The sequence below is a fragment of the Taudactylus pleione genome, unplaced genomic scaffold (genome assembly GCF_031769625.1).
Source record: "Taudactylus pleione unplaced genomic scaffold, aTauple2 ptg000055l, whole genome shotgun sequence".
Taxonomy (NCBI): Eukaryota; Metazoa; Chordata; class Amphibia; order Anura; family Myobatrachidae; genus Taudactylus; species Taudactylus pleione.
The window spans coordinates 5,381,715-5,394,167 of NW_028284457.1; the positions used below are offsets into that span (position 1 = coordinate 5,381,715).

Genomic DNA, 12,453 nt, shown 5'->3' on the forward strand with positions numbered 1-12,453 from the left:
AGTTTAATCTACTTCCACAAATTATCCCCATATATTGCTTGGGATAAAAAGTTATTTGTACATTCTAACTTCATCTCACTGTTCATAGAATGTCTACACTTGGCTCTGATAAAGCCTGTAATTTGATAACAATTGACATTAAGTTGGCTCCTCCAATACTAAGAGTTTCAAAAAGAAATTGGCAGGATTAATTAAATTCTTATTGACAAGAGCAGAACTTGGTACTGACCAATGTGAATAATCTGATGCCTTCTGAACCCAAGTACAAAAATCTTAAATTACAGAGTTTAAAAGGTTTGAGCACATCAAATTTTCACTTTGTGAACTTTTAAACAAAAGGACTTTCATGCTCTAGCCAATAAAACAGATTTTATATATCCAATTATGTTTTCCCAGGATATATTTTGCTGTAGCTATATTATAAGGAACGCCCAATGAACACATTTTGCTGCTATATTTCATATCTTGATTATTTCAGTGAAAACATGCAGAGTTAAAAAAGTAAAAACTATACAAATCACTAATTGTTTGACAAAAACATTTTAGAACTTTACAGAATCATTTACATTGACCCAGTCCAGTTTAGCTAGTTTCCTGCATTCTCATTAGAAAATTAGCAATTCTCATATAATTCGATTTTGTGCAGTTGTACTTTGACTCACTAGTATATCCATTTGCAATGTTTGATTTAAAAAATTGTAATTAAAAAAGCTATTTTCTTTAAACTGCAGATAGAATGTAAATCATTTCAAAGTAACATGGCACCATCTAGAGGCAAAACCAAATTCCTACAACAATTCCTACACTGGAGATCTGTCTTGTATAGATCATTTTAGATTAACCTAAAAAAATGGGAAAGAACCAACACAGTAACATTCAAATTGCAACTTGACCTACAGATGTGCCCACATACATCTATCCTCCGTGTGCTACAAGTCGCGCCACACAACGCGGGAGCTCAGTGTGACTCGGTAGCGCAGAGCATCTTTTTGTGCATCTTTTTACCTTCAAATGCGTCTTATTCGCACAACGATGCGACTGGATAGCACCAGCAGCGTCTCCTGATTAAAATGATAGCGGTTCCCTATAGTAAACAAGCTAACGTGGTTGATATCGACCATGTTGGCCTGCATGCACGGGTGATGGTCGATATCTATATCGACCATTCGTGCCCTCGCATCGACTATCGTTTGGTCGTTTAAGAGGGCCAGAAACAGGCCGATATGAACGATAACGATATAACAATATCATTATCGTTCATGTCGTCCTGTTTGCTGTCTAACCATAAGATTTATGCTGCGTACACACGGTACAATCAATGTTGACTAGTATTCATTTTCTTTGCAACTTTTTTTTTTTTAATATCCTGCTGATCTTTTCCTATTTTTTTGCTAATATTTACAAATTGCAAGAATTACAAATGGTACACTGGCCACCCTGGGATTGCACTATGCATTGCTGTCTGGAAAACCATTGCGTAAGATAGAGGGATCTTTGGTGCCATTTCAGCAATGCTAAGTAAGGACACATTTTTGTATGAATATTAAATACAATTCAAAAAGTGTTTAAAATGTATTTATACATTATTGGAATTTCAAATTTGACAAATTGTTTGAAAATACATTCTCTGAGGTCCTTTAATAGAAACTTTCCAAAAAAAGCAAAACAAACAAAACAAAACAAACAAAAACAGTATGGCTTTAAAAGTTTCTCTTTTAGGGGGCGATTCAATTGTTTTTATAGCGCCCAATGTTGCATTTAATCGTTTTTGGGCGGCCATTAATTATCGCGCTTGTCGCGCCTAATTAGACCCAGGACTTTATGCACATTTCTGCTCTCCTCTTCAGGAGGGGGTGAGCAGAAATGCCAGCGCTCGGTGGCTATTGCGCCCCGAATGAGCAACAATTGAATTGCTCTGTCGGACACCCGGCACTGACAACTGAATCATCCCTTTAGAGGTGCAGGCTAACTGCACGCAATGCAGATATTCACACAGTGAGTCGACATTGGTCAAAATGAGCATGCTTCCCGATTGTTACCGCTTGGAGATGCAAAGTAAATTTGGACGCAGAGAGAAGCAATTTTGGTGGGTGTTTCTGGGTGGTACAGTGGGGTGGCGAGTCCGATGCAATCGTGTCACGGGCAGTGACTGTGTCTAAACATGTAGTTGCAATGAGACAGGCAGCCATGTGCACCTCCATCCGCACAATGGCAGATTAGAGCCACAGCCGATGGGCATCTCAGTAAGAAGCTTATCGGCCACAGCATTTGAATAAAGACGTAATCGCGCTGTAATTAAAAAATGCAACTGCATCCACCTCTGAAACAGGCCATTAATCTGCTATGTTTGAAGTAAAGACATACTGACTTTGATCTCCATGCCATCTATTTCTCAGATCACTGTGAGACCTGTTGCAACCCTAGGGGCTTGTGTATTCTTAATATCCCTACTACTGCATGTCTGAATACCAAATTTCATAAAAAAGAATGACTTTAGTAGTTAATATTGACTTGTCCTAATGTTGTTAGTTATTGATAAACCTAACTAAAAATTGAATAAACTGCAGACTGAGATCACCTATCTTGAATAAGAGATCCTAGGCTCCAAATTTGGAGACCAACCACCAGATTGGCAAACAAAACATTCTTTACTGATACAAAAATATAAGGCTGATTTATTGTCAATCAAAAAAGATACATTTTACAATTAAAGCTGGATGGGGGCACAGAGTACCAGTGGCTATCAGGTACCAATGGGAAATATCAACAGACGCATAGACAAGGAACACAAAAAGATTTCCACTTCATAGACCACCCTTTCTGATCATTTTTACAGTGCCTCATCATTGAGCGAGATGGACCACAGTACAACAGAGATACAGCCTTAATCATTTGATTTTTTTAGGGACCAATAGTCAGGCCCAAACAGCCACAAGGCGGCAGCAGTTGAGACAGCTCAAAAAAAAAAAGGAGTTCCAAAAAGAAAAAATAATCATCTATTTCCTATACTATAAAACTGGGTGTAAATTCTGCATTACTGTTATGGGAGCTGCTAATAACCACTAATCACAGTCTCTTTCAAGACTTATATAAAACAATAGTGTGGTCCATCGCTTCCACGATCAGTATATGGAACAGTCAATTGTCACTAGATTACCAAGTTTTTTCATAGGTACCTTCAAAACAATAACCAGAAGACAGATTTATATGGACTAATTATCCAAATAATTACTGAAACTACATACAAAAAAAAAAAAAAAAAAAAGAGTACTTCTTGGATCAATGCATGTAATATATTCTCCCAAAAGGGTAGATCCTACTTTTTCAACATCCGTGACACAGCGGTGTCACCTAACAGCCATCCGTGCCCACCTGTGACACCATCAGAATACAAACAGTCCTGTTTGTATACAGATAGTGACACTAGACTCAGAAGTGTCACAGGTGGCCAGGAGGGGCACGGATGGCCGTGAGGGGACATCGCCAGACCAGGAAGCATCCTTAAAAAAGTTCTAATTGTATGAAACTTGCATTTCGAGTTAATCAGCGCTGAACTGAAAGCTGACCGTTTCCAGTCTCTCCCGGCTACTGTCCACAGGAAACCACAGAGACTGGTGACAGTGGCAAGGAAAGGAAACTCCACAAGCACAACTGCTGCAGACTCCTTGGAATGTTCTCTGCATATCAGGGAGCACAAAAACCAGAGGTCGCAGTGTAAAGAGGAAACAGACAGCAGCATTAAGACAACAGGGATAGAATAGGGTAATGAGAGGCACCCAGCCTATTTGTTACAGTTATCACAGTTTCATGGCTTCTCAGAAGCAACCACTTATGGAGCGTACACACGGTCAGATTTGTCAGATTTGTCAGATGAACGACTGAACGATTGAACGATTTGAACGATTTTACCAAAGTTTTGAACGATTTGAACGATTTTTGACTGCATTAAAATGAATGGAATCGTCCAAGTCTGACTGCAAACCCATCAGATGTCAGATATCGTTATCTGACAAACGGGAACGCGCATCGTTGATCGTCCATCGTTCAGGCATGTCAGATATGAACGATTTTCCTTCAGATATGAACGACTGAACGATTTTTAAATCGTTATCGTTCATATCTGAAGGAAAAATCTGATCGTGTGTATGCACCATTAGCTGTCTCAAAAGAGTTTTAAATATTGTTGCAATCAACAACATGATTGTTTTGTTTTAAAAGTTATTTCAGTTCTGTTTTGATATCTATTGCAGTTTATGTTCATATGTTATTGCTACAGTTCATGCTACACTATACATACAGATGCAGTAGGAAAGGACACATCTGTATAGACCATGTTGCCATACCAGCCAGAGGAGGAGCCCAGTGTAATATGTTACTGCGTCTACAGGACAGTTGGATTCACAAATTACAAGCATTATGTCCACGTGGTATAAAAGAACAATGCTATTTGTCATTTTTTAGGACAGCTGGCATATATATATTAATAGCAGGGCAACTTTTATGAGTGACATTTCTATAATGCCATTGTTTGAGCAGAGCACAACATTTACCAAATTAAAGGTCTTGGTCCGTAGAAAGAAAATATTGGTGTTGTAATTGGCTGCTTAGTGTCAGGAGTTATGTAGCAAAACGCCATCCCGCCATTTACAATGCATCACCATTGTGCTGTGGAAAATGTGACATTGGGTGAACGCTCCATGTGCACCTTGTGGGTGGTCTGGACCTGTGACAATTATTTGCAGCCACATATTTCTGCGCTTCTTGCAGGGAGTTTAATCACAGACTGCTGTGTTATAATGTAATAACACAGCAGTTGGTGATTGAGGTCCCCGCAAGATGTACTGACATATGTGGCTGCAAATCATATTGTTTACACCAATCAAACCTAGCGGCCAGCCTCGAGGACATCGATGTGGTTGAAGCCTTACAGGTGACCCAGAGTTCAAAGATCTTATAACGTATAACAAGATCAACTGATAAGTCACTTACATTGGACATTCTCCAGAATACTACTCTTTGGGTCCTATGGATGTGCAATGTGTGAATTGTGGTACAAAAAAAAAAAAAAGTGCGATTTGTCCCAAACAAAATATACGCCCAACTCCAAATCAGCCCCTCTCTGCGTGTATGACACTATTGCCAAGCATAAGCAACTTTTTCATTCTTGTTTTCAGAACTTTCTGGTTAATAGGTTTCCAGAAATCTAATAAAGGTAAATTAATACAAACATACATACATACATACATGCAGTGGTCTTCTAACAAATCTTCTTTTCCATAATTTTGTGCACTATTTTTTTAAACTACACTTTAAACGGCTGCCATATTTCCCCACAATGTCCCTCCTCATTGCCTTGTGTAGCAATACAAGGAGCCTTGTGACTGCAGGGTAGACACTCATATACCACAACATTGTGTCTGACAATATCACTAAGCAACAGCAATTATTTTAACTACAATCTGGATAAAAGAGCTTATACTGGTATAACACCAAAATATACATGTATTCCCTTTTTTTGCATAATGTCATTTTCAATATAAACCATATGTAAATAAAATGTTTTCATATTATATACCGCAATCAATGTGCATAGTTCTCTGCATCTATAAAACAATGGAGACTGCCAGTAAATGACTGCACAGTTGCTAACTATACAAAAAATGGTTCATAAAAAGCATGAAACAAGCAAAATCAACTTGTTTGAGCAACGCTTATCACAAGTAAACAAACTCAAAACTGGCCTAATTGTAAAACACACACATAAAAATGTACCATATACAACTTAAAAACAAGACGAAGACATAGTTACCTGGTTGCCATCCTCCTGGTTTGGCTGTGTTTGGCAGACTGCTGGGCTTGTATGCAGCTGGTGTGGATTTGTAGGAATTGGACATAGTCTTAGCAGTTGCAGCAGGCATTGCATTCACTGGTTTAGGCTCCAGCAAATCACTGTAAATAAAACAGAAGACAACCATGAAGAAATTATCAAAATGCAAACCTGTTTCCGTGACATGACATTATTACTATAAACCTCGACAAGCTGCCGATGAATTTCAGCTGCTGATGTGCCCTTTAGACGCAGAAATCAAATCCTAATACTCACTCACCACAGTGTTTGACCATGTTTCCGCCAGACCCACCATCTTACAACTGATGTTGGGACAGTATGATTGGGGTTGGGTACGGGATGCTGGTGCTCGGGATCCCAGTGGTCAGAATCCCGACACCTGCAGCTAAGTAACCTAACCCTCCCCTCGCACGCGCAGCCACCGGGATTCCGGTGCCAGCATCCTGACAGCTGGGATTTAAACTACATCCCGTATGATTGATATGAGACAAGTGTAATGGCTGTGAGGGGAAGCATTGGTCTACTTGTTCTGCCCTATCAGTAAATTTTTAATGACAGAGAACATTACACACGTGAGAGGTCTTTTTAACTTACTTATTGAACCACCCTCGTATATAAAATGTTGTATCTATGTCTGTCTAAAGATAAACTTTAATAGGTTCCGATGATTCAATAACAAAAAGAAAAAAAAAAAACACATTTACATTTTTTTTCTGCAGCATAATAGTTTTTGTTTGACAAAAGTATTATTTCTATTTAACACAAGTGCATATTTTGTTTGGATAATATTTAGTCAATTTGTATTGTTTTAGTCAAAGAGTACGAATGTTACCTACAATATAAAAGATGCAAAACATCCAGACTAGCGTTCAATAAAAGAGTACTAAAAAAATAAATAAATAAATCACGTAAGAAATACACCCAATATTAAAAATTACCAGGTTGGAAAATTTACTATGCAGCATTTTGCAAAGCAATCACATCTTTGGCTGTTTCAGTCACTGGACCTGAAGGGGCAATAATATTGAATAAAAAACACAGATATGTTTTATATACATTATTGCCCCTTTAAGTCAAAAGCCACAGCGGCTTTAAAAAAATTAAAAAATAGTAAATTTACCGCCCCCCCCCCCCTCATATGTCTGTATACTTATGACTTATTATACTAAACGGTCTTAAAGCAGAATACTTTTTCACTTGTTTCCATCTCGTCTCTACATTAATATCCACAAATCACTTGAGAATGTTACATTCTACTGTGGTTTGGAAATTTTTGTAAAGCATAAGTTGCTATCCGTAATCTTTAATTTATCATATTGGCTGCGTAACATTATACAATGCATTACTAAAAACTGAGCATGTCACCGGTCAGCGGTAACAATCAGTATTGCAGATTTTAGTTTATCAGTGATGCCCCAAATAAGATTTCTTGATAAGTACTATTCTGACTTTGAACATTGAAAACTGATTCTGCACAGCTAATGACTAGTAGGACAAGTGCTAAGCAGTGCAGGGTTCAAATGGGAGGGGGACTTTAGTCATCTGTGATCACCAGAAAATATCAACCTGCACTTCAGAAATACTAGTAGAGATGGTGAATTGGGGAGGGCAAAGAGTCTAAGTTGCACGCAAAGTAGCTGTAGCAGCATGACTTACTACCTTATGATAATGCGAGAATCTGAATAGCTAATGAGGTGGTTGGCAAGTGGATACCTATGCCGTCCATTGATTTTACGCCAGCCGCATCATTAGTGTGAGCACTTACACCAACCCCATGCTAGGTGCAAGAGATCTGTCAGGAGCAGGCTTCCCTTCCCTGAATCACACCCCGACAAGTCAGTGCATTTCTGTGTGCTCGCATTGTTGCTGCCCTGAAATGTCCACTTTTACAGAAAGACAGCTCTGGCAAAGTTCCGTATAACATCTGAATATGCTCTGTATGTAATAAACAAACAAAACAAGCAATGCCATGTGCATCGGTGCACAAAGATATGTCGAACTTAGAATCAACCCCTAAATGTGCAGTATTTCCCCCCATCCTGGCACCTACACAAATTCGGGGGTACCCTTGTTTAAAAGTCCCCTCTTTCAAACATTGTTATTGTTTGGAGCTGACCATACAAGAACATCCTACACTAAAGAAATCATTTTAAAGTTCAGGAAAAAGGGGATCTCTTTCCCATCCGGGCTTCAATAAATATTTATAAAAGAGTACACTTTTTGTGGCCCCTTAGTTGTTAATGTCTGGTAATCAACCTGTACTACAGAAATACTAACAGAGACGGCAGATTGGGGAGAGCACTAACTGGACATGATCTCCACCGTCTGGTACCAACACGGCCAACCTTGTTAGAAAGATAAGTGTCCTCTTCAAACACGGACCCTCTTAGTAGTTATTGTGTGGAGATCACCAGACAATAACACCCTGCAGTACAAAAAACATTAAGACGTCCAGGGGAATGGGATTAAAATGCCGGCGGCTGTTTAGCCGACAGCGTCAGCCCGACAGGAGGAAATCTCGACAGCAGCAGGTAAGTTACCTAACCCTCCCCTCTCCCCCCAGTAACTCTAACCCTCCCTTAGGGGTGCCTAACCCTAAACTCCCTGGGTGGTGCCTAACCCTAAGTCCCCTTCAGGTGTGCCTAAACCTAACACCCTCTCCCCCACACCCTAAACCTAACCCTCCCCGGGGTGTGCCTAAGCCTAAGTCGCCCCGCAGTTGCCTAAACCTGCCCTCCCCCCCCAGCTAAGTGTAGGGACAGCCGGACTCACCTTGATCAGTCTGGCTTCCTTCGGCACTCCACGTCGGGATGAAGATAGGCGTCGATATTTCGACACCTATTTTCTGTCCCTTGCCGGTCTTCTGGTGTCGGGATATAGACCAGCGGCATTTTAGTCAGCCGCTCTATTAACTACATCCCCGTCCAGGGATAAGGGGGTTTCTCATGCCTACACCTCCCCCATCTTGTCATCAATTAACAGGTTCCTTCCTTTGAGGTTATCGGTTTTCCAAATTGTATACCTTGCTGGGTTACCAGATTATTCCCACACATTTTATGCATTTAATTTAAGCACATAACAAAAAAAATGACACACTCATTTGAAAGTGCAGATTTTATTTTAAAACCTATGTGTAAAATCCAAATGTTTGTGGAAAGATCAACTGACGCTGAAACAAGAACCACAAAGTATTTTTTGTTAATGGCTATTTGCTTTTAGCACACTTTCTTGCAATTCCATATTTTAAAAATGTAAATGTGACCAGCACAAATGCACCAAAATAGGCTCAGCAGCGTAGGGGTTAAAAGCTACACTGCATACCTCACCTTGTACTCTGTTCACTGGTCAGCACACCAGTGGATCTCCTTGCTGGTTTTGAAATTGATAACATTGGTTTAATAACAGGTTCTATGAGAAGAGCGTCCAAGAGAGAACGATAGACAAAAGGATCAGACAGTCTAAGAAAATAGAAAGAGGAGAAGAAATGAGAGGATGATCAATTTTCAAACAGTAATATAGAGCAATAAAGGAATTTAAAAGCATGCACAAATTGATAAACTGAAGAGAAGTTTTAAAAGACATTGGAAACCTATAGCTTATGGCTGGGCATCAAGCAATGTATTAAACAAAAACAACAAGTGAATTGCCAAGGTTTCCATTCTCTGTCCTTAAATACAAATGTGTCCTCATACATCTAGCATCAATACGTCATGCAGCACGAGATGACTGCCGCGAGAGAGCCGCCAGGTCCCATGCGACTCTGCATGAGTCCAGCGTATTTTTCACCCGAAAATGCATATTGGTAGCAATAAGATGAAACTAAGATGCACCAGGTGACTGCACCGATTAATTTAATATGTGACACTTGTATATCTGTGTGCGACTTAGTCTGTTAAATGAAGCACAAAACGGAGCTTGGCTTGGAAAAAAGCTGTGGCCGCTGTATCGTAGCACTTCGTATACAGAATACAGACAATTGTTGCATATCAAATTAATCAGTGCAGTCTACTTGACTTAAGCTGGGTACACATTAGGATGACAGATCTGACGTACCAACGATTGGTAAGTGCATAAACACTTACCAAACGTTGGCCCGATGTGTCGTGCCAGACGTCATAACTGGGTGGGCATTTAAATGTGCCCGTCCAGATGTGATGTCAGTCACCTGCGGCCTGTGCAGCAAGTGTATGGGTGGTTGGCTGACCGCCCATACACAGCACGATGTGTGGATATAGCTGCCTTCAGCTGTGCTGCACAGCCGACGAGATATGTCGGTGAATGTCGTTCTGTACACACCGACCGATTCAGACACGATATGTCGGCCAATGTGTACCTAGCATTAGTTTCAATGCTTTAAGACTAAGATGCATTTCCGGACAAATAAAGACGCTTGGCGCAAGCAGAGTCGCACGGGACCTGGTGCGCCAAAAGAGGCTGTTTGGCGTGACTGCAACAACAAAATACATCTGTACATAAGAAGTGCAAAGAAACACAAATAAATAGTGAAAATGGAAATAGATCTAAAAAAAAAAAAAAAAAAGTGATTCTCATTGTCTAGATTGTGATATTAGAATAAAAAAATGTAAAGCAAAATAATTTGTTTGAAAAAAGTTGTGCTAGTCACAGGGAACAAAAAATCACATCAAAACACACCAATGCATTTGTATTAGGATGGCAATGATCAAGCATTTGTAGGACTTAGACTTCACATGTAGCTATATATACTAAATGGCTCAATACCTTGCCTGTGCACCCACAACGGCAGACACTGCAGCCACTGCACTTGTCTTGGAACTTTGCATGGTAAGAGGTGCCAGCACAGCTAGAGGGCAAGGTGCAAACTTTGGAAGGTTGTCCAAAGGATTTTCCATCAATTTTTTTTTTACAGTAGTACTTACATGAAAGAAAGGAACAATATCAGCCATAACAGCAGAAACATTCTTTTTTCTAAACACTTAATATTTAAAATGTTTACATTTGCTAGTAAAGTTAAATGGAATCATTCACAAGAGAAAGAATCCGGTCAGTGTCAGCGTTCATTATTGCTAGGTCATCCCTTAGACCTATGGGCCAGATTCATGTCCAGATGCAAATGCGATCGCAACTGCTATCTCTCATGGATCGCAACAGTGAAAATATGCCAATGATTCCAAAGCCTCCCTGAGCATAGGGACGCCCACTACTGCCTTCTCATTTCTGTCCGATGACATCGGTAACATCGATGCAGATCGGGCAGCCACGCAGCTTCTTAGTAAAGTCTGGCCTGCCTCATACACTGCGTCTTTCAAGACACGCGGCATGCTGCGAAGGAGACTGCAATGGCTAGTTTATGCATGCCCATGTATTTGCCTAGCCACCCCCCCCCCCGTTACCGACCCCAATCGCTGACTACCTGTCACTCACTTTTTTATGGATTCCTCTATGTGTGCGTGATCGCTAATCAATTGGCTCTGGTGCATGCGCAATGGCAAACAATCACTCCACTTGCGTGAAACATTGACTTTGCATCCAGAAATGAAACAGGACCTATGTAAGAAGCTTATTCTCCATTCACTTATGAGTGAGATTTTGAAGCTTTAGAAGTGAATCAATCACAGGAGAAGATGTTTGGAGAATATTAATATCAAGTTGAACGCGTATAGAAAATTTACCTCTATGGGGCAGATTCAATTAGCCGTGTGACTTGCCATGAGGCTAAAGCTCCAGGTTTAACTCCATGAGCTATTCAATTACTGTCCAATTTCAATGCGTGGATAGCGCATGGCTGATGAGCGTTAACCTATAGCTTCAAAGTTAATTGCCCGTGGCTATGGAGATACTATGCGCTGTAAGCCCCAGAGGGTGACCTTAACATGTATTTCCACTGCATGCCCTACGGGGTAACAGCAGTAATTAAATAGCTACATGGAGAGCTTTAGCTGCGTGGCTAATTGAATCTGCCTCCAACATACATTAAAGGAAATGTTCCTTTACAGCAATTGTATTTTCAAAGTTATTATGTGCCCTTCACCAATAATGCCTAAAATACATTTAAGATTTAATTAAACAAAATATAAAGCTATACTACTATATGTGGTGCGGAAAACCAGAAAAGCCCTGATAGCACTACATGACACGATATTGGGAAGCCACACAAAATAGGAGGTTCAAAAGAAGCATACAGTTCACTACTTGCTAAATGAAAATGCATGGTCCACTCACATAGGCATGTGACAGAGGATCATTTGCTGTTCTACACGTCATTAGGGGCATGGGGGCTGATTCTTGGTTGGGAACAAAGAAATGCAAGGGGTTTAAATACATTGTTTTTGCATGCAGGGTAAATACTGGCTGCTATTGCCAGGGGCGCCGAGAGGGGGAGGGAGCGGGTACTAATCACCCGGGCCAGGGCTTGCTGGAGGGGCCCGGTCCGGCACCGCTCCCCCCCCTTCCCTCCCTCTTACATCACAGCAGTCCAGCACATGCTGCTGTGTGTCGGGATGCACTAGGAGACTGCTCGCGGCTGCCAAGAAGCAGCCTCAGGAGTCTCCTATGACTATGGGGGGAGCGATAAAGCTGACAGCACCCCCCCACTGGTTATGCGCCGGGCTGCGGGGGCTCACTGC

General features: G+C 40.7%; 1 protein-coding gene across 2 annotated transcripts in view; it reads right to left on the minus strand.

The window, feature by feature from the left end:
* Window positions 1-12,453, minus strand: part of PDLIM5 (PDZ and LIM domain 5) — a 221,390-nt gene that overhangs the window by 43,248 nt on the left and 165,689 nt on the right. The window contains exons 12-14 of one of the 2 annotated variants that reach the window (XM_088464427.1): window positions 10,589-10,741; window positions 9,175-9,306; window positions 5,810-5,949 (exon numbers count right to left, since the gene is read on the minus strand). In XM_088464427.1, coding sequence (XP_088320553.1) covers window positions 5,810-5,949; window positions 9,175-9,306; window positions 10,589-10,741 — 425 coding nt within the window. The remainder of the gene's footprint in view (window positions 1-5,809; window positions 5,950-9,174; window positions 9,307-10,588; window positions 10,742-12,453) is intronic. The other variant, XM_088464425.1, reaches the window with a different exon arrangement.